Raw genomic sequence first — 27,484 nt, forward strand, 5'->3', positions numbered from 1 at the left:
GATCTGGAATTCAGGCCGTGCACGCCCAGGCCCAACCCCCCCCCCCCCCCCCCATCACAGCCGTTGTCAGAGGCCCCTGAGCCGCCACACTCTGTCCGGCCTCCCTGACCCCGCCTTCCTGGGGATGTGGGATCAGCTCCGCCAGTTGATCAACCCGGACGGAGCCTCGGCTCATGGGCTGGCATCCTGTTGTCGAAACTGACAGCTTAAACTCCGCAGGCCGCCTCTGTCGGTGGTCAGTTATGAGATGGTTTTTGTGCTGTAGATGACATGTGTCACCTGCCCTGTTGTTGCCGGACTTGAACGGGGGGTCCAGGCTGGCACCTATCAGGGAGGCCGAGTTTCCCTGTTGAGGTGTTTGCCACCGGCACTGGAGATCCTGCCTATCGGGAGGCCCAGCAGGCTTGCCTGGTTTATAGCTTTGATGCGGGAGGCGCAGCTGAGGGGAGGGGAGGGGACGGGACGGGTTTTCAGAGTTGAAAGCTGTTCTTTAAGGTTCCTCACTTATGAGAAGGGCTGTCTGTGTCCTGCATCAAGGTGAGATGAGAAGGCAAGACCAAAGATGGATTCTGTTGTTTCTCTTCTTCCCCCATAATAGTAAACCGTATGGCCTGGATTCCGAGCTCCCTTCCACAGAAGCAGGACCGTCTGGGGGCACATGAGCCCCGGGGGAGCACCCTGGCTTGGTCCCCCTGAAGGAGGGCTTGGGGCTGGCCGGTCCAGCAGGGCCCTCAGAACCTTGCACCTCAGCAGGGGGTGCCCAGGCAGAACTGTGGGTCTGGCTTCACTTGGGATCATTAGACTTCCTTTTCCTTCACACGAAAACCACACACATTTTTGTTGGTTTAACTGTGAAGATGGGATACACATTTTCATATCCTTCCGTGCCGTGTCACCCCTTTGAAGATGAAGACTTAAGGCAGATGTTTCTCGCACGTAGAGCACAAGCATGGGCATTCACCGTGTATTTGAGTTCTCCTCTGCTCCTGGTACCTTCCACCCACCCTGTTCAACAGAACCAACAGCCGGGGCATCTCGGAGGAGAGCCGTCCACAGGGGCAGGACCCGAACACCAAATCAAAGTGAGATTAGACCCTGAGCTTCCTGGGGCTCAGGTATTACTTCAGGTCAATTGCTCACCTTTTATATTCTCTGCCTGGAACTTCAAAGTCCTGGGTTGCCTGCTGTCCCATTGAGGTTTTTAGACTTGCACGTGTTCTTTTTTCTTTCTGGAACTTTCACTGGCTTCCTGTTATCTGACCTATCTCCCATATCATCTTGCATCAATCCAGGTGAATCTCTTGACTCCCGAGCATATCAGCCTCATTCCAGAACCATATCAGCCTCATTCCAGAACCATCTCAGCCTCATTCCAGAACCATCTCTGCTCTGGCCATTGCTGTGTATCTCCCCTCGTGCCTGCCCCAGGCCCTCCTGGAAGAGGCAGGCCAGACTCCAGAATACTGAGGCTTGGTCCTGTCCACCTTCCGGCCTAGGGTAGCCTTTGCCTCTTCTAGAAAGCCCGGCCCGGGCTGCTTTCCCCCTTCCCCTCCTCCCGTTTCTCACACCAGACAATTTGGCATTTCACATTTCCCTGTCATTGCTACGTATATTTACGTTTGCTCTTATGACTAGATCTGCTGGCTTATTGATAACAGGGATTCTCCTGTTTCCTTCTCTCATAAAGCTTCGGAAAAGGTTAGTCACACAGAAATACAGATGATAATGTACTACCGTGTATGGAAATCCAGCAAGTTCTTTTGGCCGTGTCAACTCAATTCAGTTAAGCGTCAGTGAAAAATGTGTGGCCCCCAAATGGCAGGGACTTTTGAACACCAGGTGCCTGGCACATGGTAAGCACTCAGAATGTGTATTAAATGTATAAAGTGAGCTGGTTTAGATACACAGGACCAGGTATCCTGTATTATCCTTCTCCACCTATCATTTATTCTGCCAGCCAGTACAGACTTGCCTTTGCATTTGCTGGGTCTCCAACACTTTGCAAGTGCTTTTACAAATAAGAACTCATTTAATCCTAATAACAGCTCTGTGAATTAGGGTACTGTTATTCGTATCCACTTCAAGATGAAGAAGCTGAGACCCAGGAGGTTAAATTCCTTTCCCAAGGTCACACAGAGCTCGGATTTGGACCCGAGCAGGTGAGCTGCCTGTGCCCGGGTCACTGGCTGTGGAGCAGCCAGCCAGGTGTCCCAGCCGTCTTCATGTGCGGCCTTTCCAGGCCCCTGACCAGCAGCTGGGAGCCGGGGGCTTCCCAGAGTGTGCACGTGGGGCTGGGGGAGCCCATTGTCTTCCTGGGCTCCTCTGGTCGGAAGCTGCCCTCGCAGTCTGCACTCACACCCTCTCGGGAGACACACGGATGTTGGCCGGGGTCCAGTCTGCTGGTGCCATAGATGGTGGCCGAGGAGAACATGTGGACGCCATACACGAGAGGGTCCTGGCGTCACAGCTCAAATGGCTCCCGAGCCCGCGATGAAGCAGGGTTACAAGCAGTTTGATTTATTCTGGCGATGACGAGAGCCCTGCGAAAGAGACCTACAGGGGAGGGTTCTCTGAATATCTCTCAAGTGCCGGTGTCACCGAGCTGTGACTGCTCTTGCAACAGTATCAAACTTCGCTTTGGTGTCAGTAATTTTGAAGGGGAAATTTCATTAGAATGCAGTTTGGTATTGTTGGATATGAATGATGGGTTTAGGCTGAGCAATACACTTTTTGATATTAATTTTTAATATGGCTTCTTGGGAAGTCAGAGCTTCTATTTAATGAAGAATTGACTATTAGTCAATACAGCTCCTGCCTCTGAGCCGGCCTTCTTTGCTCTCACTCTTCCACATCAGATTTTGACAAGGTATTTGCTGCTTGTAAATGTGGTATCTTTGTAATTTTTGTGACTCTGTGAGTGTCTTATTTTTCTTGGTGGTTATGATGGTTCTGCGTGCTTCTTGTTGTCCCGGAAGCAGGGCTGTAAATGTGAAATGATTTCCTCCTGTGCCTGGTTCGCAAGTGCATGGGGCTCTTTGTGCAGTTGGTTTAAAGCTCCAGGGTTTGGAGAAAGGCCTTTTTCAGGATTATGAAAATAGTTTTCCGTGTGTCAGAACAGATTTATCAGTTCACTTTAGGGTCGGTTTTGTGAACCAGACCATTTAGAAGAGGATATTTTACCTTTTATCAGAGTGGAAGCTGACAGTCTATTTGCAGGTAGCTCTATGGAATATTTCACCTGGATCTTTCAGTGTAAATCTAGCCGCCAAACAAAGTAAAAATGGGCGTTAAGCGAAATTTCCTGTGATTTTACCCACCCCAACCCCCACCCCCGGGCTGTTCTATTTCAAGGCAGGGTTTCAATTATTAATTTGGATATTTAATAAAATCCCTTGCTTGCAGTAACTTTTAAAAGTCCCCTTGAATTTTATTCGGGTCGGGTTTTTGCCCGTGGGTCGGGTAGCATTCAACTTGAATATCTTTCTTGAGCAGATGTTTTGTTTCCAGTTGAATAATAGTATTAACAATCGAATAAACGAAATTATCATCATCATTATTTCAGCTACAATTTTTTGAGCATCTTGTGCCGGGCACTGTGCAAACACTTTACAGATATTGTTTAAATCTTTCTAACCACGCAGTGAGGTGCGTAATGGAAACGAGCAAAGCTTTTAAGAAACCAGCAAGCTGCAGCCAGGAGAGGTGGCGGCTGACCCGAAGGCAGAGCATCAGGGCTCAGAGGAGCCAGGGCTGGAGCCCAGTCCCACCACCCCTGCCTGAGTGTTAAGACTCTGGCCTCAGTGTCTCCTGCGGCCTCGACCAGGACCAGACACAGCCACAAGCCATTTCAGCCCATGGTTCACATCGTACCTCCTTCTTAGTCATTGCTTCATTTTGCTCAGCAAATTGTTTTCCACAGCTTCTGAGATTGATTGAGCAAGGAGGAGAAGAATGCGCCTTTGATTCTTTGTTAGGGTTTGTTATTTTCGGCTCGGACTGTTCCCCTGCCCGCCCTGCACTCTCACGCACGTAGCCTTTTATGAATCTGAGTTTGGCAGTGTCGCTGCTCTTGAATTTTGGAAAAGCGGATATTTTAGTAGGCTGGAAGAAGATGAAAAGCCAGAAGTGCCCATATGTTCCTTGTTTTTAAAAGTAGGGTCAGTGAGGTTTAGAGACTCTTTAAATATTTCAGTTTATAAGATTAGACTAGATCATCTGGAATGGAAGTGTGGTGCCCTGGGTCCCAGACTTCACTTTTTTCTTCATTTCTTTTATATGGGAGGTAGGTGTTTTGGCATTGCAGGGTTCAAGTGTAATAAAACTTAAATGTAGTGAATAAATACCATGATTTGGAGTGTTGCAGCAGCTATGAAGTTAGTTTCCTTTCTTTTTCTTTCTTTCTTTCTTTCTTTCTTTCTTTCTTTCTTTCTTTCTTTCTTTCTTTCTTTTTTTAAGTAATCAGTGACTTGAAAAATAACAGTTTAGTACAAGGATGGTAACTTAACTGAAAACTCCAAAGCCTTAAATTTGAGAATGCTTGTTGAGTGCACCTGGGTTTGGACTGTACCCACCCCCCCCCCACCTCCACCCCCTCCCCCACCTCCACCCCCTAATTTATATACACAATGCTGGATATAACTCCAAACTCCAGAGTCGAGTCTTTGGCATTTTCCTAAGGAAGCATGCTCTTCACCCAGTTAAATCTTTGCAGGTTGAGATTAAGCCTCGCTCCTGAAATGTCTATTTGAGTACTCTGAAATTGAACACAGTGGTGTGTCTTGTTAAACCCATGCCATCCTTTGTCCCCGTACCCTCTTGGTAAGTGATGTGGTGGTGGTTTTTCTTGATCCCGAGGTATCTGTAGAAGCCCACAGTCTGAGCAACTGCCTACCCCAACCCCAAGTTTCCAAATGAGGCGCCCTTGGAGGTGACTTAATGCCACGCACGTGGAGAGAGGCAGGGGGGCTGGGACCAGGTCTCCCCTCCAGTTATGGTCCAGCTAGCATTTTATACTTCGGGCTGTGAGGTGTGACAGACAGCACTGTGCTGCCCTTGGTTGACCCCACACGAGGTCCTGGGAGAAACCTGGCTGAGGAAGGGCTGTGGTCACCACCCTGGTACAACCTCTGAATACCCAGAGAGGAGGGACCTTGACCTTAATTGTCTTCCAGGGCCCCGCCCTTCTCCACCTAGAGTAAGCAGAAACTTTGTGCTCCCTGCATTTCCTGTCATGTTCATTCACTCTTCATACCTCTTTGATTTCTAAATTTCAAGAGTAATTTGTCACTTTAGAGGAGGGAGTCATTAATAACCATTATTGAGAACTGTCGAGCCTTCCTCTCTGTGTGTGAGTGTCTGAGTTAAGCATCCAAAAAATTGGCCTTGTTGGTGGCAAACAGGGCCTCAGTATTGACAGATCAGGACTGCCCCACCCCCACTGGTCTTTCTCACGTTCTAGTTTTTCCAAGTCTGTCTTTAATCACCGAGAGAGTGGCGGCCGAGTGGTTAAAGCATGTCCTCCTGGAATTCATTAGTATTATTACCAAAGACCGTGTTGTAAATTGTTGATTTTTTTTTTTTTTTAACTGCTTGGAAAAAATTTCTCAACTATTTCATTTTAATGTGCTTTAAGGGTAAAAAAAACAGGGGGGGGTGGGGGAGAAAGATTTTCCTCATCAAACATTTGAAACAAAATAGTTCTGAAACCCTGGCTTCAGATCTCTCTGGGTGTGGGCTTTGAGTGGTTGTCCTAAAAGAAGCTGAAAATAGCATCTCCCTCACCTCAGGCTGTGGGGTGCTGGCCGGGAAGAACCCCCAAACCTTCTGAAAGTGGTTAAAAAGAATTGACATTCAGTGTATGTTAATGCACATTGTTATTCTTTAACATTAAAATTCCACTAAAGTAGTAATAATTACTGTTAATATCTTCCAGTGGAAACTTACAGTAAAGGAGCAATAGTAGAAACAGTATTTAAAGGAGAGCTGCAGCGTGATAAGAATGCAAATAAGTGTTATTAGCCTAATGATTTTGCCGTCGCCATGGTTGTGCGGCACCAGTGTTGTGAATATGTCATCCGGCACCCGTGAATTTGGAAAGTGTGTCAAAACACAACTTCAATTAGTTTGCTCTAATTATGGCTCTGGAGAGTTTGTAACTACATCACTCCTCATTAAAAGAGATTTTCTTATATGGATTAATGTAATATACAAAGGAAAGTTTCAAAGTTCCCGACGCCGTTTGCTCCCGCAACGAGGCAAGCTCAGAGCGGGGCTGTGATGGATCCTGGGTCTGCTGCCGCCACCGGCCTGGCCGAGGCAGGGGGCCGAGCGGCGGCTGTGGCCGGAGGGGAGCCGTGCAGACTCTGCCTGGGGCAGCCCATCCCTCCGTCTGGATAATCGGCCTCCTGCTGAAGTGGCCAGTGCAAATGGAGTTTGGACGATTTCCACAAGAGGGTAAATGAACCCATCTCAAGCCTTTAAGAGAAAACTGCTGATCTGCAACGAGGAGGATGTCCCTCGCCCACAGCACCTGTGGCGTCTGGCAGCCGGCTCAGCCGAAGGAACTCAAGACCTCCCGTGGCCATGTGCAGTGTGTGAAGTCAGCCTTTGGTCCTGTCCTGGGGGCCTTGAGGGAGACTTCCCGCGAAAATTTACTTTGGGTCCCGCGGAACCCCAGGGCATCTGTGAAATGTCAAAAGTCTTGTCCCAGAGTAAAAGACCGTACTCGAAGGAAAGGATATCTCTTGCCTAAACCGATAGGTAGTTACAGATGCGATTGTGGAGCTGTCGCCGTTTTGAAAGAAGAAAAGTCCACATTTTCTTAGGCTGTTACTGACTTCCCTCCCCTTGGACCCCTGCGGCGCCCACCTCTGCGAGGCCTCCCCACGCAGGGGCTGGATGGCTACCCCAGGCCTCCAGTCCGCTGTACGAGGACGTTTCCTTGAGCTCTGCTGCCCCTCCCCACGCCCCATCCTCCTGAGCAGCTGGCCACAGCATCCTTAGGACTCCCCAGTGTGGGGAGCCCGGTGGTACATTTTGAATCCAAGAGTTAAATTGGAGAATGCTTGTTGAGTGCACCTGGGTTTGGAATGCACCCCCCCCCCCCACCTCTACCCCCTTATTTATACACCCAATGCTGGATATCTAAAATACAGCTTTGAATACATTTGTACTTTTTTTTTTTTTTACCTCCGTTTCTCTTTGTCCTTATTTCTGGTGAGTCCGGGGGGGGGGGGGGGTGTAATGAGTGACTTGGCCTTCTTTACACCACTCACAAGCAGTGTTCCCTCGAGCGCGTTATCTTGCTACTCTGAGCCTCCGTTACCCCTTCTGTGAAGGTGGGGATAAGACCGTCTCCCTTGGAGATTGTTCTGGGGACTAAATGGGGGCCACATGAAAGTGCCCCACCAGACACACCGCGGGCCCTCGTGCACGTGGCCTCCTGTCTTGGTCCAGGGTTTCTTTCCGAGTCCGGTCGGAGCGTGAGCACCTCATTCCCTGAGACCTCTCTGTTGCCACCACTTGGCTCCTGTCGGCCCCAGCCGTAGCTTCAATCACACCCCCCTCTCCGGCCCAGTTCTCACGGAGCCAGACTGTGGGCGCGGGGGGCCCCCGCAGGGCTGGGGCGGGGATCGCCGTGCTCACAGGTGAGCAGCTGGTGAGGGGTTAAGATAGTAATTGTGTAAGTCTTCCAGGCTTTCTCCCAGTTCTGCGATAATTTGATGAAGAACTTCACCCTAATTAAATATTCAAATTAGGAATAAGTGTCAATATGGCTTCCCATTGCCTGGAATGATGATTAATTGTATTCAAAACTCTAGTGGCCCACTGTAATCTAAACTGAACCGTTGTTCTTGATTATTTCTGCACCACACTTGCCATGTTTTTGTTTTAAGATTTAAACTAGTAATTGATTTGCCATATGCTGTCGAGCTGCACATACTTTCAAGCTGCACGTTGAGGAACTTGGGGAGTTTGGAATTGTGATTTCCTTAGTCTTCCAGTGGCAGTTTTCCTGTCCAATGCAGAGTGATTTGGTTGGGAGAACGTGGTGTCTGTGTTGCCCATGAGGAAAACTCATTATATAGTCAAGTTGGTAGGCTGAAGTTGTATTGATCGTGGCACGCGAGCTGCTTGAATGGAAAATGAACAAATCCGTACATTTGGTTGGTGCTTTGCGTGATTTCGGCAAAACAGCATGTTCTAGTGGAAAAAAGGATCGGGTCAGATCCCAGCTCGGCCAGTTTCTTTAGCTCTGTGACCTTGGGCAAGTCCCTTAACCTCTCTGAACCTCCTTTCCCCTGGTCAGTAGAGTAATACTTACCTTGCCGGGTTGGGCCAATTAGGGATGAGTGTGAATCGTGAAGAATAATTGAGGTGCTCAGTAAGTGGTAACTGTCCTAATAATAGATGATTGCAGGAACAAAGGCTTCATGTCATGCACCCCCCTTCCCCACCTCCTGACCATCAGGAGTCTGAAACCACCTCCCACTTTCCTGACTCCAGGAGCCACCGTTGCTGTTTCTTACCTTGTGGCATCTCCTAGCTCATTGTCTTGACTCATGCTTTACTGTCTCATTGTTGGGGCCTTTTCTCCCCCAACCCACGGTCTTTCCTCTTAGCAGATGGGACCACAGCTTCCATGACCCTGCACTGGACACTTCCTAGGGTTTAGCAGAGTGCCTGGTGCAGGGTAGGCACTCAACAGATGTTTGTTGTTTTATGCCATTGCTTTAAAATTAAAACCTAGAACCTTACTTGTATACCTTCTATTTAGAGCTTTTTTACTTTGCAATATAGGCAATTTATGTTTCAATTTACTTATAGATAAATTCCTAAAGAGGAAAGATAGAAGTCTCACGTGGCTCTTTTCATTTTTTTTTTTTAAACTCTATTCTTTTAGCACAGTTGTAAGCTCACTCTAAAATTGAGGGGAAGAGATTTTTCATATATCCCCTGTCCTCACATGTACGTAGCTTCCCTGTTATCAACATTCCTCACCAGAGTGGTACTTTGTTTGTTTGTTTGTTTTTAAACCGGGGATGAAACTACACTGACACATTGTAATCCCCTCAAGTCCATAGTTTGGGTTTGCTCTTGGTGTTGGACATTCTGTGGGTTTGGACAGATGTATAATGACCTATGTCCGTCGTCATAAAATCATTCGGAGTATCCTCACTGCCTTGAACATCCTCTGTTCTGCCCATTCACCTCTCTCCCAGCCCCTGGAAACTAGTCATCTTTTTTACTGTCTCCACAGTTTTGTCTTTTCCAGAACGTCCTAGAATTGGAATCCAGTAGCATGTAGCCTTCTCAGATAGGCATCTTTCGCTTAGTAATACGCATTTATCATTTGGGTTTTCAAACGATCTCTGTGCCAAACCTGTGCTTGGCATATAGTAGGAGCTCAGTTAAAAACTGGCGGACCGAGTCAGTCGCAACATATGACCATGGCAGCCTTGTGTGCCTGCCGATACCTCAGTCCGTCTGCCCTTGGGCAGCACCAATTCATTGGGTACATTTGCAATTCAGTTTCAAGTCTGAGCATAGAAAGTCTGTGAGGTCGTGAAGATCATCGTAGAGGAAATAGGTCTCTTAGGTTTTACAAAACCTCACTTGACTCTGCTGGTGTCAGTCACAAAACAAAACGAAAAATGTCTCATCGGCCCTTAAAAATGGTAGTGAAACTTACATGTGGTAATTTCTTTCTGAGGTTGGTTCCAAAATCAACGAGAAAAGAAAACTCCCCAGACCGAAAATTATTTTAGGCCCTAGAGTCCTTAAAGTCCCCAAGACTTTCAGTCTCAGTGGAATGAAATTGCAAGAAAAAAATCGCAACATTATCTCCCATTATCTCTGGGTCTTCACAGATCTAAATCTAACTCAGAACTCAGTTTGGAAGCACAGGGGACCTGGAGTGGGAACCCTCTGCGAAGTCTTTGAGGATACCGGTGCTGGTCGGGCTTTCCAGCTGAAAATGATTCATTTTAATTACCATCCAGGGCGATCTGATACCTGAGCATATGGTCCTTAAGAAATAAGCTTGCCCAAACTGTCAGCGAGTGTGGGCAATGGTCAGGGACCTCATTCTGACACCGTTGACCAGCCTTGGAGAGCGGACGCTCTAGAAGGTGCTTATTAAAATGCCAGCAGGTGCAGCGAGGGTCCCCTTTCCTGTGACTCCCTCACCCTGCTTGTGCCAGGTGTTTTATAAGAGCCTTTTTCTTCATTAAATGGCATTCATTAAGCACGTCCTTACACCTGGCACAGAAGCTGTGTGTCACAGATGACTTCTTCCCAATGGTGTTTTGCAGGAATAAAGTGGAATTTCATTTAGCCATTTGCCGTGTTCTTTCTCCCCCGACCACCTCCACTCAATTATTGTGGCTTTTGCATATTCTATTCCTCCTCCCCCCTCCCCATTGTGTTACTTTCTTTTGCACGCTACCTCTGGTCCTTGTCCACCAGCAGGCAGGTTAGCTGGAAAACAAGATGTTCCTTTAGCACCGAGTGCTGTGCTGTTTGCTTTCGTATACGTTTGCTCAGCTAACACACCCGGCAACTTCTGGCCTCTGCCGTCTTCCTTTTACTGATAAAAAGAAGAATAACTTCCCATTAGAAAAAATTAACACATAAAAATATATGAAGGGGGAGGGGGATCCACACTCTCAGCTCAGACGTCCGTGGTCCACACTGTGATCCCAGCCCTGCCACCAGCCCAGGGCCATCTCTGCTGTGATCTGATGTATCCTTTCAGGTCCCTTTGGTTCTTGGGTGCCTGTTACGTATATGGGTACCCACAGAAATAACAATGTGTGTAGGGTTGTTTCCTACTCAGGGTTTGTTGTGTTTCATTTTGATCAAACAACTGAGTCTTTGAGATTTGGCTGTGGTGATAGAAAAAGTCTGGCATTTTCCTTCTTCTTCTGTCCTAGTTCAGTATTAAAATGAACATTTTCCCAATTCACTGCTCTGACAAACACAGCTGCAAGGATGCATCCACGCCTCTCCTGCAGCTGAGTTCACGCTCCCAATAACATGGTCAGCACCCTCCCCCAGTTCCACCCAGAAAACCTGTAAACATCATTTTATATCTGCAAAGTATTTTGGATCAGAGACTTTATAATGTTCCATAAATTATGTCATATTTATAACCTAACGCTCTGGTGTTTGAGTAGAGCGTCACGATTCTGAGCTGAATTTTGTAGTTTTCCCCGTCAGGGTTCAAATCCAAGCTGTGTCCCCCCACCCCCCCAGGCAAGCTGCTGAGCCTTTCCGAGGCCATCTGTCAAACAGAGATGATCTCAGCGCCCAGTTGTAGGATTCGGGTGGGGGTTATGTGATGCATGTGAAGGGGAAGCCCTCCGAAAATGTCGCTAAGGTTATTTGCCTGTTTTTATCTTCAGTAAGTCTTTTCCCACATTTCCGGTTATTTCCTCAGGCTCCATTTCTAGAGGGAAAGAAAAAATGCAGGGCCTTTGTTCTGCTTTCTTCCCCACTCTTAAGTCTTAACTTCAAATCCTTTGGCGCATGTTGGAATGTATTTCTTTCAGAGAAAGGGACGTGAATGGTCTTACTTTGTCAGCGTCTTCACCTGTGAAAGACAACTTGAGGGAATAAGAAATTGCTGGAATTCAGCGCTGTCTTCCTTCAGAACCTCTGTGGCTCCTTTGTCTTGAGGCAAGTAGTATGATAGAGGAAAAGTCTGAAGTCACTGTCGGTGTCTGCCAGGATTCGTCTCGCAGTGGGTCTCTCTTCACTGCCATTTCTGGAGGACCGTCAGCCCGGTTGGCTTCTTTCTTTAGGTGTTTTTGTCTTCTTTTTTAGATCAGGGAAGTATTTTCAGCTTCACTAAAGTATACTCAATCTAGGATAAACTGCACCCATTTAAAGTAGAATTTGATGAGCTTTGACATATGCTGCCAGCACCAAAATCATCCTGGAATATACCCACCACCCCCAAAACCCCCTTGTCCTCCTTCATAGTACACCCTCCCTCCTCAGGCAGGCGCTGATCTGCTTTCTATCCCTATGGGTTAGTTGGCATTTTCTAGAACTTTACATAATATAACGGAATGATCCCACATGAACTTTTTACTTTATTTTTGACTTGGCATAATTATCTTGATATTTACCCACCTTGGGTTTGTCAGCAGTTTCTTTTTTATTGTTGAGTAGTATCCATTGCATGGATATACATACTGTGATATATTTATCAAATCACTGGACATTTAGCTTGTTTTTAGTTTTTATTATTACAGATAAATAGCTGTTTAGTACATTTGTGTATAAGTCTTTTTTTTAATGTTTATTTTGAGAGAGAGCGAGCAGGGGAAGGGTGGCGGGGGGGGGGAGGTGCGGAGAGGAGAGACGGAGAATCCCAAGAAGGCTCCACACTGTCCGCGCCGAGCCCGATGCAGGGCTCAAACTCAAGAACTGTGAGATCACGACCTGAGCCAAAATCAAGAGTCCGACACTTAACTGACCGAGCCACCCAGGCGCCCCCTGTGTCCGATTTTTTGTACAGACTTATCCTTTCATTTCTCTTGGGTAAAAATCAAGAAGCATAATGGCTGGCTTGCATGATGGGGTATGTCAAACTTTCTAAGAAACTGCAAACTCTTTCCTGCAGTTGTACCATTTTACATTCCCACCAACGACACATACGAGTTCCAGTTGCTCCTCGACCTTGCCAACAGATTGATATTTTTAGCCTATTTAATTTTTGCCATTCTAGAAGATGTGTGGTAGTATTGCACTGAGGCCTCAATCTGTACTTCCTAATGATCAGTGAGGTTGAACATCTTTTCGTGTGCTGATTGCACATTTTCTCTAGTGAAGTGTCTGTTCCGATCTTTTGACCATTTTTTTTTTAACTGGATTATTTGTCTTGTATTAAGTTGTAAGAGTTCAGTATAAATACTGGCTATAAATTGGATATGTGTTTTGCAGTTATCTTCTTCAGGTCTGTGGCTTGTCTTTTCATTTTTGTAACACATCTTTTATTTATTTTATTTTATTTTTTTTAATTTTTAAAAAATGTTTTTATTTATTTTTGAGACAGGGACAGAGCATGAGCGGGGAAGGGGCAGAGAGAGAGGGAGACACAGAAGCAGGCTCCAGGCTCTGAGCTGTCAGCACAGAGCCTGACACGGGGCTCAAACTCACAGACTGTGAGATCATGACCTGAGCTGAAGTCGGACGCTTAACCATGAGCCACCCAGGTGCCCCGTAACACATCTTTTAAAGAATAAGAGTTTTGGGGTGCCTAGGCGGCTCAGTTAGTTAAGTGTCTGACTCTTGATTTCGACTCAGGTCACGTTCTCCCAATTCGTGAGTTTAAGCCTGGCATTGGGCTCTGTGCTGACCTCAGGAAGCCTGCTTGGGATTCTCTCTCTGCCCCTCCCCTCCCAATAAATAAATAAACATTAAAAAGAGTTTTAGATGTTGAAGTTGATTGATTTTTTTTTTCTTGTATAGTTTGTGCTTTTCTGTGTCTTATTTAAGAAATTTTTGCTAAACCTAGGGTCACAAAAGTGTTCCCCTTCGTTTTCCTCTAAAAGAGGCCATGCTATGCCTATGAAATCAAGATGCATTTAAATTAAAGTATCAAACTCTAGGACTTCTAGACTTAACAATTTGCCCCTTCTCTTTCCTTTTTTATTTTTTTTAATTTTTTTTAATGTTTATTTTTGAGACAGAGACAGAGCATGAACGGGGGAGGGGCAGAGAGAGAGGGAGACACAGAATCGGAAGCAGGCTCCAGGCTCTGAGCCGTCAGCCCAGAGCCCGATGCGGGGCTCGTACCCATGGACCGCGAGATCGTGACCTGAGCTGAAGTCAGACGCTTAACCGACTGAGCCACCCAGGCGCCCCTCTTTCCTTTTTTCTAAGAACAGTTCTGTGAGTCTCGGGTCATTTTATCAATGGTGTGAGGAAAACCTCAAGATTCATTTATTTACATGTGGCTATCTAGTTCCAACACCATTTGTTGAAAAGATTACCTTTCTTCGTTGAATTGTCTAGGCGCCTTTGCTGAAAATCCATGGATCGTATATGTGTGGGTCTATGTCTGGACTCTCCATTCTGTTGCATTGATCTATAGGTCTATCTTTATGCCCTAATACCACACTGTATTGATTATTGTAGCTTTATACTAAGTCTTGAAATTAGGGAGTCTGGAAGTCAGGATTTATTTAGCCATGAGTCTTTATTGATTTTTGCTTGGAATGATTGAAGCCCTGTTGACTTCTATATTTGGTTGGGTATTTTTTTCTTTTGATTAGGCAAGCTTTAAACTTTTTTTTTTTTATGGTTGTTACTTTTAATTATTCTGATTTCTTTCTAACACTGAGAATGTTGAGATTGGTTTTCTGTATTTATCATAGTTTTCCTCATCATCTCTGTATTCTTTCTATACATTCCGGAAAATGTGGGGGGATTTCCACGATACTACTGATACAGGTTTTCTTAAATTTTATTTCTGTATTTCTAATGCAGATAACTTTCTCTGTATCCTACAGTAAATTCTTTTTTTAGAGCGAATTTCTTGTTGTGTGACCTTTTTTATAGACCTAGGTGTGAGGATATGTATTTCTAGACTGGGTGTTGACCAAATGGCAGGATGTATGACTTCTCCCCACATCTCATTTAAGTGCTCATTACTTGGGAGACATCCTGAATCTTCATTACCTTTCTCTGTCTTCTTTAGTTTTTGTAGAGTCTCTGTGAGAGGAGACTGGCCAGAGCCATCACTGGCCCTACAAACCCTACAGTCCTGGTTTTTCTAGGGCACGTACGCTTTCATCCCCCTGATTTGATTTTTTTTCAACTGTCAATTCTTTGTCCCAGTGTGAATGAATAAACAACTGTTATTCCCCCGTATTTTGAAGATCTGCTGTTTCCGTCCAGAGCGGTCTGCCACTTCTGGCCTTGTCCCCCAAATACAAGTTTATATTCTCTGTTTGCTCACTACCATTCAGAAAAGGGATTCACAGGCTCATCGGGGAACTGTGAGGTAGCTCTCATGTGACGAGTGTCATGATCCAGTTACTATAGCCAGACACCTGACTCCTCTTTACTGGCTGGCCGTCTAGGCACTGTCCCCTTCCCACTCTGCTGAGGCTGTTAAATCAAGATGCATTTAATCAGAGTGTATCAAACCCTAGGCCTTCTGGACTTCATAATTTTGTCCCTTCCTTTCATCTTCTCTAGAATAGTTACTGTGAATCTCTTGGGTCATTTCCTATTTTTATTCCTGCTGTGTCTCTTTTCCTTTCTATATGTATGTATATAATTTTTTTTTTTTTTTTTTTTTTTTTTTTTTTTTTTTTTTTGACAAACATGTTCTAGCTCTGCGATTCCCCCTTGCAGGGTTCAGGTAAATGAATAATAGGTTAAAGCAAAACCTTCAAATATTTTAGACTACTTTATTCTTTTTTTTAAATTTTTTTAAATGTGTTTATTTTTGAAGGAGAGAGAGACAGAGCATGAGCGGGGGAGGGGCAGAGAGAAAGGGAGACACAGAATTCGAAGCAGGCCCCAGGCTCTGAGCTGTCAGCACAGAGGCCGACGCGGGGCTCGAACTCACGAACTGTGAGATCATCACCTGAGCCGAAGTCGGACGCTTAACTGAATGAGCCACCCAGGCACCCCTAGACTACTTTATTATGAACTAAATTCTTGGAAATAGTTACTTGCTTGGCCTTAGCAAGTAAGTCTTGTCCTCTCTTTTTTCCGCTTGTGAACATTTTTTAACTTTTGGCCACAAGCACCTTTTTCTTTAATGAAGAATACTAAGACCAAGCCTTTGTTCTTTTTCTTACTACTCTTCTAAACCCCACCCCACCAGCTTCAGACCTCAGGCTTTTGCAGAGTTCCAACACATTGTCCTACAATAGTGGTCTTTAAGCTGGTTGGTCTAAGACTTTCATAGTTTTAAAAATTGGGGATTCCAAAGAGCTTTTTGTTTAAGTGGCTTATGTTTATCTATAATTACCTTATTAGAAATTAAAACTGAGAAACACGTGAAACACAAGAATATGCAAGGAGACATCAGAGCGAGCGATGACCTCAGAAGTCCCGCAGCTTCTGAAAACTTCTTTCTGCTTGTAAGAGGAGGGGTGTCTTGGTATTATTATTTTTTTTAATGTTTATTTTTGAGAGAGAGCGAGCAAGAGTGCAAGCAGGGGAAGGGCAAAGAGAGAGGGAGACAGAATCCAAAGCAAGCTCCAGACTCTGAGCTGTCAGCACCGAGCCCGATATGGGGCTTGAACTCACAAACTGTGAGGTCATGACCTGGGCTGAAGTCTGATGCTTAATCGACTGAGCCACCCAGGCACCCCGGTGTCTTGGTATGATTATGAAAATAGTTGTGACCCTATGGACTCCCTGAAAGTGTCCAGAGGTCCCTGGAGCACACACGGAGATCTCCTGCCTCCCCGAAGGTGGGTCTAATACAGCTGTCAGCCCCGGGAAAACAGAATGGGAGCTGTAATTTCACACCACAAAGTTTGTTCTGCATATGTGCGTGAACATGTGTGCACCCACGCGTATATAAGAGGTGAGAGATAAAAGTGACGTCTGTCTCCCACCTTGAGTCTGCCTCTGCCTCACCAGCCACCGTTCCCTCCATGCTGCCCTCTGACAGTTCGAGAGGACAGCAGGCATCACGACCGCCTGGGCAGAGCCATCTTCATTATATGTGGCCACTGGGTCCAGAAGATTAATGGTAACATTTTAAAAATTCACACAGACCTGGAATCAGCACTAGAAAATACAGATTTAAATTAACAAGGAAAAAGCAGAATCCCATCAAAGGAAATAAATCGTGCTGGCAACTATTGTCACATAATAAAATGTATTCTATAACTGAGGGGCTTTTATATGGAGCTGTCTGCAGCTTAGTGGCCATGTTAATTGAATAAGGTGCCTAAAACTGACTTGGGGGAAAAAAAATGAAATTTCCCTCAGCATCTATTTAGCCAGAGCCCTTGTCAGCAGCATGTGTGATGCTGACCTATTTGTTACAGAACCGCCAGCCCCTCCTGCGGAGAGAGGTGATCACTCAGCAGGGCGTGCCTGTCTCCTCCAGGCTGTTCCCCAGTGGGGAATGGGGAGGAACATTAGATAAAGCTCCCCTAGGATTTAGGGGCTCTTCTAGTTGGAATTCCCCAGTTACCAAACAGATTTGGGAATAGTGAGCCATCATTTGAGTCAAGTGGCAGAGATTGTTGGCCTCTGATGGTCGATCCCTTGTTCCAGTGGTCCGAGGCCTACTAGGGATGGTTCTAGAAGGTCTTCATCTCTAGGTGCCCCCCTAGGTAGAGCGGGTTTCCTGAGTCTTGGTGTCTTTCTGGCCTGCTAGTGATCTTTATGAACACTCTTAAAATCTAAAACACATTGCTCTGCTCACAGAGTAATCAATGACTTTGGGGCCCCTTGAAGTGACTTCACTGAACTTGGTGTCTTTGGGGGCACCAGCAGCCATCACTGTCTTACACTTTTCAGTTTTGTTGGATGCCATGGAGTACTCGTTCTTCTAACCCCTCTGGATTGGGTGCTTCAGAAGAGCATCTAGTGTCCACGGTCTGCTGAAGCACCTGGCTGCTTCCTTCTTTCCTCTGCCAGCAACATCCAGCATCATGAATGGTGCGTTCCCTTAATCTCTTTAGACCATGAGGTTATGGGAAAGAAGCCAAGGTATTGAGTTAACCAATCACAACTTCAAGTGTGAAAATTAGGCCTTTGTATCTTCCCACCAGATGCTATAGTAACAGGCACGGGCTCTGGCTGTGACAGTCTTCTAAAATGTTTTAAATGGCTGTAAAATTATTTGGTCAGACAGTTGTACCATAATTTTTTAACCAGTCCCCTATTATTTGATATTTTATTCCATTTTTTTGCATTTTAAGCAATGCCGCGATGAATGTGTTTATGTTTATGTAAAAATATTCATGAAGCAGAAATAGTTGCATTTTCCAAACACTTAACCAACCCTGTCCTGGGGATGAGAAAGAGACAAATGGGAAGTTTTCCCGTAAGTCTCCCCACACTGTTTCTAAGTACAGGTCAGAATCAGATTCACCCTTTCGTTCAGGCATTAGGTAATCTTACAAGGCTCTCATATTTTTAAGCACCCACTGTGTGCAGGGCACTGTTCTAGGCACTAGGGCTTTGGTGGAAAGAGAAAGTGTAGTGGAGATCATGTTCTGGTGATTTGGAAGTGAATCGGACAGTCCTGCAGAGTGGGAGGGGTCTGCAGAGAAGAAAGTGGGGTGTCATAGGAGCAAGCGGCTGGAGGAGAGGTGCCCCAGCAGACATCTAGGGGGTGGCCTGCGCGGGGGAGAAGCCAGCTTCTGGAGAGCTGGGGGAAGTGTGTTTAAGGCAGAGGGAACAGCAAGTACAGAGGCCCTGAGGCAGGAATGAGAGTTCAGGTTGCTGGTTGGAGGAGGTGAGTGCAGGGACCGTGAACAGGACAAGTTCAGAGAGGAGGGATGGGCTGGAGCTGGCAGGACGTCCCAATGGTGGGGCAGTGGGATTTCATTCTCCCGCAGAGAGAGGACACCAGTGGGTTCTGTAATGGTCCTGGGCTGAGGCCCTCATGAACAGGACTCTAAAACAATGGCAGGAGCAGGAAGAATCAGAATAGGATCTGTATGTGAAATTGTCACCGACACTGACTGTCTGCTCTGCCTCGTAGCGAGGTGTGCACCAGCAGGCAACATACCCTCACTGAAGGGCACCCAGTGCCTAGGGCGGTGCTGGGGTTTGAACCCGCGTCAGGCTGACTGCAGGGCCAATACCGTTCACCACCGCCACCGCTCTGCCTCCCTGGGTTTGTGGTTGGGCCGTGGGTTGTCCCACGCTGTTGTTTTTCCCTTTGTGAGGTGGTATTAGAGGGACTGTGGCCTTCCAGGGTCCTCAGGCTAGCAAGTGGCAGAGATGTTGCGTCCTTGACGTCACTTTCAAGAGGGGCCTAGGGATGGACCGTGCAGTCCTCACTCTGTGTAGCCGGTAGTCAAGACGATACATCAGGGCAATTTTCGGGTAACGGTAATAATCTCCGGAGGACACATAAACTAACCTTTTCATTAATTCCCAGCTTTCTGTTTGTCAGCTTTACCTCAAAAGCCCCAGTCCCCTGTTCTATTGAATAGAGTTAACTATTCTTATCTGAAAAGGTTGCTGGGAAGATTAGGCGAGGGGTATATGTAAAGAAACTCAGCCCAGTGCCTGGCGTGGGGTCCCCCCTGACCCCGGGGGACGTAGAATTTCCTTTTGCTCTGAGACGCCGCTGAATGCAGAGCCTCCCTGGTTCCTGTCGTCTGTCATTTTCAGGCTAATCTGACACCGCAGCGCCCCTGGGCCACTTCTCCTTCAGCAGGTGACTTTTTCTTCCTCTTTAACCACAGGTTATCTGTCCCCTCGGCCCCAACTGTCCATCCTCATTAAGGGAGGCCTTGCTGAGCCTTTTCAACCTCCTGTTTGTTCCCACGTCCCCTCCTTCCTGTGGCCAAACAACAGAAGCGAAGGGCCTCTATTTGCAGCATAGGGAACTCTTCTCCCCAAAGCTGTCTCTGGTCCGGGGCCTCTCTTCCTGCCCTCTGAATGCTGCATCATACTCTTGCAGGAACCACTGTAGCTGGAGTTTTGGGTAACTTCATTTCAGTTCAACACGTTGCTATGGAGCAATGACTCTGTAAGAGGCACAGCTGGGTCTGCAACTTGAATGCTCTTTTAATTTCACATGGACTGTGAAAACCATACATTGTCTAGAGTAGGAGATCAGAAACCTCTTCTCTATCCTCCCCCCGCCCTCCACCTCCCATAGATTCCCGACCACCACGAGTACTGATCTCTTCTTCCATCATGCCTGTTTTCCTCAGAGCACAGAGGAGTGGGATGCATGGTCTCAGAGGAGACTGCTTGAGTCTAATTGGCAAACACACATGCACAGAAACAAAATAATAGATGCTATAGCCATTTATGTCAAAAAGATCCAAAGGTTTTAATGGAGTAGGCTGAGCACTTAATGTGGTCAACATATGTTCAACAGTTGTCTACCCTAGGTCAGAAATCGTCCTAGAAAATGGAGTACAAAACTGATGAGCTTTGGCCCTGCTCTTGAGGTCACAGTCATGTTAGGAAGGCAGACTCGTATCAGATGCTTCAAGTATATTGTGAGAACTGGAGACAGCGGCGGGGGGGGGGGGGGGGACCTCTGTGATCCCGGAACAAGCCCAGGGAAGGTTCTAACAAAGAAGATATGATTAGGTGGGGTCTTGAGGGGTGGATAGGAGTTTGGAGGGTAGGTAAGGAAAAAATGGAGATTCTAGGAAGGAGAGCAGCATGGATAAAGAGTCAGACTAAAGCATGAAAAAAAAAACATGGCATATTCAGAGGTTTACAGGACTTTCCCTCTTCCTGGTAGAGGGAAAAGTGAGTGACAGGAGACAGAATTGGGAAAGGCAGGCTGGTGTGTGAGGGCAGCTTGAGTCAGGGTATGGATGCAGGTTAGGTTGCCCAGGGAAATCGTGCAGAATGGGGCGCGTGCTAAACCAGAACCCTTACAAATGGCAACTTTTTAAAAAGTTGAAGGAGGAGCCAGAAAGGACCATCTGCAAGGAAGGGAGGCTGGCCAAGGGAGGGAGGGCTGCAGAGCCTATCAGCCGGGCACAGCCTGATGCCCCAGGGAAGCAGGAAGGTTCAGACCAGGGAGTCCACGTTGAGTGGGGCAGCTGAGGAGCCCCACACCTGATTTCTCTCTAGCACATCCTTCATGTTTAAGTCCTTTGTATTCTAGAAGTGCCCCCAAACCATTCATTTAGAGGGCTGCAGCAGGACCCTTTGGCAGGAATTGTTAAGGGTCTACACACAGTAAGTGCTGAATAATTGCAATTGTGTGATAATCTCCGTTGTAATTTGCTGCTCCGTCCCGTACCGTGGCGTCTCCGCTTTATTTCCTCACTTTCCCACAGGCGGGCATTCTTTTAAAATTGCAAATTGGATCTTGTCACATCTCTGCTTCAAAGTCCTCCTGGATAAAGTCCGAGCTCATGCAGGGCCCTGCTGTGCTGTGGCCCTGTAGCCGTCTTCAGCCTGGTCCCACACCCTCTCCCGGCCTTCAGGCTCTGACCACTCCGGCCTCCTGCCAGTTAGGAGGCTAGTTTTGCCCTTCGGCCTGTCTGTCCTCCATTCCATGCCCCCCCCCCCCCCGCCCCCAACACAGCACTTCCTGCTTTCCATGTGCAATCACATTTGTAAGCAAGCGTTCCTGTAACGTGGTGGGCATTTTCATGTCCCCTCCCTGCCTGCTCTAGGGTGACCTCTGCCCACACAGGTGCCCTGCCTGTCCTGCACCCCTGCCCCGGGCCCCATCTGTGTGTTCTCGCTCCAGACCCCTTGGCCCGTCTCTAACCACTGAATGGCTGTGCTGGCCCTGTCTTCTCTTCTGGCTGCTTGTTGACTTCTTTGCCACCGTCCAGGTCTGCCGGTCTCCTGAAGTCCCGCTAACACCCACCTCCTCCACGAGCCTTCCTTGAAGGCCTCCAGGCCCTAGAGTAGCCACCGCACTGCACAGATGTGTGATGTCCTTAGTTTGCTTGCATGTAGCTCTTGCAAGTGCTTTCAAGGCTTGGAAATCTTAAGGAATGGCAGCCCTGCAGTGTAGTCCTTCCCTGGCTTCTGGAAATCCCCTCACTGGTGCAATATCAGTGTCTGCCTCAGCCAGCTTCGTGGATGTGCCGCCGGGACCGGTGCACCGGGGCCCAGCCTCGAAGGGCCCCACGCTTGGCACAGTGCTCTGCTGTCTCCATCTTGAAATTTCCAGTGTTTGAACCGGGGCCTCCCATCCTGCACCGGGCCCTGCACTCGCCTCCCAGGGGCGGCACGAGGAGCCAGGAGAGAGTGCGTGAGATCTGCACACCCCGAGGCCTGGCACACGGCGAGCACCCTCTGCAGGCTCACCTGTCATCATTTCTGCTCCGCTCAACCACAACCACAGTCAATAATTCATTCTTCTGTTTGCTCAGCTTCATTGACTAAGTGCTGTGGTCAGAGGCGCCGATCAACTGTGTAAAACCCTTCTGCAGCTGCTCTTCATCGTCTCAGGGTCCCAAACCTGGCCAGCCTTCAGAGTCACTGCTGGAGCTTGTTAAAAATAGATTTCTGGCCGCACCCCAGGCCCGCTGAACCCGACTCCCCAGGGGCGTGGCTGTGACTCTGTAGTGTTAGCAAGCTCCCAGGTGGCTCTAATGCCTTCATTTGTGCTGTGACGGGCGGAACAGAATCGGGAACCTTCATCCTAGGGGATAGAAACCTTGCAGTAACGCATTCAGTGTCCTTTCCAGCGCCGTTTCCACGTGTTCCCTGACCCTGTGCCAGTGTTGGCTTTCCCTGACTCTCCACTGAGTCCCTTGTACTGTGTCGAGACCCACGTCCTCCTCTGAGAAGGGGCCACTAGAAGCCCATCCCCTTTGTTGGAACTCTTGTGCTCACTCAGCACGCGGGCGCGTGTCCTGTTCCACAGTGGCTTGCTTCTGTACCTCAACACCCTGTAGCCTAGGAGCTCCTTCAGGGAGCTCCCCTCTGCATCCTTAGTTAGCATCAGTAATGAGCAGACATTCAGATTGACTACACACACACGTCAGGGTCTCCCTGTGCTTCTGCCTGCTGGTGGCCCTACACTGCTAAGTGCAGCCTGTGCTCAGCAAAGCCCTCCTCCTCCCCCCGCCCTCCCGTCTTGGTTCAGCCAGGCTGTTCCGTGACATAGGTGTTTGCCTCCATGCTTAACCCTGCAGCCCAGCAAACCGAATGCCTCTACAGCCTTAGGTGCTCATCTTGTAGCCAAGAGGCTTCTGCTCGCTCCTGGCTCTGCGGAAACAGGTCTTGCCTAGAGAACCTTCCCTCCTAGGAGCCTGGGTGTACAAGAGTCATTCCTGGAGGTCACACGTTTGTTGTGTGAAAAAGGCAACATGTACAACGTAAAGCTTGCTTGATGTAATAAACGTTCCCTTCCTCCGTCTTTTCCCTTTTGGGAATGACTGAGTGTGGCCAAAACTCTGGCTCCTGAGCTATTTCAGGCCACCTCCCAGTCATACCAGGAAGAGGCTTTATTGTTTGTTTGTTTGTTTGTTTGTTTTTTCTATGCAGACCTGTTGGGTTTGAAATATATTTCCTATCGTTTTCATCTTTTTTGCATTTGCTAAAGGCAGCTGATGACCACACTAAATGGCTTATCTACTTTGATTGAATACTCGCTTCTGCTCTGTGCGCACTGTGAGCTTTAATGGCCAACACCTGTGCCATAAAAGACAGTGTTGAATCAATCAAAGGTGCTTTCCTAAGCACCTACTGTGTGCTTCTGCCAGAGGGGGGAACATGCAGGCATAGCCGTTCAGAAGAGCATGCCATTCTGATTCTCAGTGGTTTTTAGTTTTCCTGGACTCACATGGTAATAATAATGCTCAACACCTTTGTTCACAAAGTGCTTCCTGCACGGTTATCCTCAGTGGCTCCATGGGACAGGTGTGAAAGCCATTGGGTGGATAATGAGCCAAGATGGCAGAACAAACCGAGACGCCTGTCCAGAGCCTAAGTATTTGCTCCTGCTGGTATATCTTGCCCCGTGGGCAGAGGTCGAGACTAAGTTGCCCACCTCCTTCAAGCACCTGGGGTTGGACATGCCATGAGGCTTGGGAAACCCTTTCCTCCACTTGGATGTTCTTTTAGGAATTAGAAAAAAAGGTCACTTCTGATGCCTGGAAACTTCGGAATTCCTTGGGGGAATTCGAGCCGTTGGGGGGCCTGCTCACCAGGGCGCCCCCACCTCACGCTCTGTGCTGCTGCCGGCCGTTGGTGGTGCGGGGGCTTTCTGGGCCTTGGGGAGTGCTCTGCGTGCCCTGTAACCTCCTTTCTCCTCCGTCTCTTTCTTAGGCACATCTCTCTAACGCTCCCTGCTACCTTCCGAGGCAGGAACAGCACTCGGGCTGACTATGAGTACCAGCACTCCAATCTGTATGCCATATCAGGTACGTGGGGCCTCCGCTACTGGCCAGCTACCGTGTCTGTGTCCCGGGCATCACCTCCCTCTGCGTGTCTCCTGGCTTCGAATGGCATCTGTCTTCCCTCTCTCATTCACCCTGCAAGGGGCCTGTTCCCTGCAGAGATCAGCCCTTTCCTTCCTTTGTGTCGCCTCAGCACTTAGAGGAGGGCCAGATACTCCGTGTGTTTTGAGACTAACGATGAAAAACAATGTGTGGATTTCACAAGCTTGAAGGGAGGCTTCCTGAGAATAGTCCCTGTATTAGTCACCTGCCAGGGCCAGGGCAGATTGCCCCTGGGGTCTTGGGAGCAGCACAGAGCCCAGGCCCGGTCTGCTCACCAGCCCACATCCAGGTCTGTCCGCACCTCTCGTTTCCCAAAGCCAGATTTGTGGCCCGAAGGGACACCGGCGGTCTCCCCTCCCAACCACCATCGTGGGGGTCTGCGATTTCTGAACCCGGCCTTGAAATTGCTGGTGTTACTTTGGCAGGAATGTCAGCGGCGTGAGTCTCCCTTTTCACCTTCCCCCGGGGAGGGGGACTCCTGCAACCCTTATTACAGAGTGGAGATTCATTAGGTGCCTGGCAGCACAGGTGACCCGCTAAGAGCGGAGGAAACCCGCAGGCTCACCTCCGATTATCCTCGGCCTCCAGTCAGGGGCGTTTGTGTATCAGGGGAAGTAGCAAATCGGTGCCACTTACCAGCGCACACCCTTAATGGTGAGTGACGTTTTGAACACGGGAACATGGCATTCATTCATGTACCATAATGAATCCGTTATTTAAAAGGTAATCTTTTTTCTAAAAATTGCAACTTGGGGTTACTAAATAGATGAAATAGAACAATGGTATAATTCATGTCAGTATCAGTTTCTCTTGTTATGATCACTCCCTAATAGGTTTGGAAGTAGAAGCAAAAGCCCGTTGTTCGATTTCTGGGTGGGGAAAGGGAAGGCCAGGGATGTTCTGAAAGCCCTGGTCGCCCCAAAGGGTAGAGGGAGCACGTTGTCTCAGAAAAGCACCTCCAGAGAGGATTTCTTTTGTGCTGTGGCCATTTCAGCAAAGTCGACAAGGAGCATAACGAGTGTGGAAAGATGACCTATTTTGTAGAAAAGCTGAATATTTCCCCAGATGCTTCATGGCATGGTGGTGCAAAACAGGTCTGTGAAATCCAGCAGGGCGACCCCGTTCCGAATGCACATGAGGAAAGCTCAATCAAAGCAGATGACTTTTTCCCTCCAGCTTGCAAATCTTTTTCCAGCCACGGTGTTCAGCTCCCCCCACCTTACCTGGGTTCTCTGATGGCTTTCCCAGCTGTTGACATTTCTGCAGAAAAGGGCCCACAGAGTGAAATCTCCCCTGGTTTGGCAGGAATGTTCCTGTCTGCCTCTGGACCACTGCTTCCTCGCCCCGCGGCTTTGATGAGGTGTTGTTAGTTTAGCAATACCGAGGTAACGGCCTCAAGACACAGGGGAAGCCATTCAGAAACTTCCTGTTACATTTATGTAAGTGGCAGTCTGTTGGGTTTTATCTTCCAAACGTCTACCGTCGAGGCTACGGCAGGGCCGTGGGCAGCCCCGGTCTCCTCGGCGGCTGCGGGCACCAAATCGCTCCACCCGGGTCCGGGACGGCTTTGTTGTAATGCTGCCAGGAAGAGTCCGCAGGGCCCGCTGCCTCCATAAGGCCTGCAAGCTCAGCACTGGGCAACCGTGGTGCAGCTGGGAAGCCTGCCCGCCCACCCACCAGCTGCCTGCCTGCGAGCCGTTCTGGTAGAAGGGAACAGAGACCACCCCCACCCCCACACCCCCCGCTCCGTATGAACAGGATCTGGCACTGAGTGGCACATCTCAGTTTGGTATCGCAAAGTTAAGGTTTCAATGGTTTATTCCAAAGACACTCAAGGCAAAGCGTGCCCAATGCATGGTCATCGGAGCTCTGCTGGTAACCAAATGAATGGATCATCCTGTTCTGGACCGGCTCTCTGGTGCACGTTCACCACAGACTCCAGGGGCCAGGCCTTTGGCACACACCCCTGGTGCACTCTGGTTCCTTCCTGAAAACATTCAGTCATGGCTCCCTTCGTTTGTAGGCCCTTCCAAAGGAGGTTTCCAAACTAAGTAATCAGAAAAGCGAGCCGCCCACTTGTAACTCGTATGCGTCGTTACTAAAGTAATATTTACTCTTACACCTTTTCTCAAAGGCACACCTGTTAATCTGTCCTCTTTCCTGTACCTTCCACTGAGACGGTTCGCGTGTGTCAGGCCTGCAGGGGAAGAGACGGTGCTCTGAGCTGCTAGAGGAAGGGGAGGAGAGAGTACGGAGCCCTGGCCTGAGCACACGGACGTGTTCGTGAACTGTTTATGGGAGGGAGGAAGGAGAGCCTTTAGCCTGGTATCTGCCCTGCTCGGGAATCCTCTCTCTGACCCCTGGGGCAGGCGATCATCCCGATTGGCCGTTCGAATGCCTCTGGCATCTGTGCCCACTACCTCCGGCCAGCCCGTTCTGTCTCTGTGGGGCCCTCCCTTGTTCAGCTGGGCCCTGTCTTTCCACATGTTCATGTTCATTCAGCCGTTTGGGGGTCCAGATGCAATCCATCAGCCAACACGTGCCAACTGTTCCGCCAATAGCTCTGTCTTGCCCACGGAAGTGGGATGAGGGGCTTCTGCTGACTCAGTGCTGAAATCCTGAGAGGCTCCTGTCCCCTTGCTCAGACACCCTGTACGCTCCTCACACGGCCACAAAGCACACCTTTGATCCTCCCGCTTCTGCCAGTAAGAACTTCAGAGAAATACTTAGCGGTGTACGAAGAGACTCATCCACAGGGATGAGCCACGCCGCTTCTTAAAAATGATAACACTCAGGCAAAGGGGTTGGGGGATGGAGCTCATAAATATCCAAAACAAAAGCAAAGGGTTAAATTATGAAACATTCTTACAATGGCCTTGTCAGGCATGAAAAAATGATGTGGATAAAAAAGTGTGCATGGATGGTAAGTGGCAACCGGAGTGTGCAATGTGATTGCATTAAAAAAAAAAAAATATGTGAAGTCTGGAAAGGTCTGGGAAGGTACCTGCCAGGGTGTTTCCAGGGGTTTTCACCAGCCTTGCCTGCTCTTTTTTTCTTTTTTCCTTCTTTGTAGTGTCTCATTTTTCTATGTTGGCAAGTGTTGCTTTTATAATAAAAAGCTTAGACCCGGAGTTCATTTGGCATGCTCTTGGCCCCACTGGCCCCCGTAAGTGCCTTGTCCTTTCTGAGAGCTCACAAGCCTCCTGACTCAGAACGGGCTTCTAAATTCTACTGGAGATCAGTCGCAGGCCACAGGTCAATTATCTTCTTAGGGTCCCCTTTTGAGAATATGTGGGTTTTTTCTATTGTCCAGTCCCCGGAATCTCCTGTCCGCCGATATCTCCCAAAGACCGCTGACTGCAAGGCTGACAGCATCT

The 27,484-nt window shown here is 48.1% G+C and overlaps 1 protein-coding gene across 3 annotated transcripts in view; it reads left to right on the forward strand.

Annotated features, from left to right (window-relative positions):
- Nucleotides 1–27,484, forward strand: part of MVB12B (multivesicular body subunit 12B) — a 207,379-nt gene that overhangs the window by 85,602 nt on the left and 94,293 nt on the right. For all 3 annotated transcript variants that reach the window (XM_053908286.1, XM_053908285.1, XM_053908284.1), the window contains exon 7: nt 23,935–24,029. In XM_053908286.1, coding sequence (XP_053764261.1) covers nt 23,935–24,029 — 95 coding nt within the window. The remainder of the gene's footprint in view (nt 1–23,934; nt 24,030–27,484) is intronic.

This window comes from Panthera pardus, unplaced genomic scaffold (assembly GCF_024362965.1).
Source record: "Panthera pardus isolate Hobbes unplaced genomic scaffold, ASM2436296v1 HiC_scaffold_20, whole genome shotgun sequence".
Classification (NCBI taxonomy): Eukaryota; Metazoa; Chordata; class Mammalia; order Carnivora; family Felidae; genus Panthera; species Panthera pardus.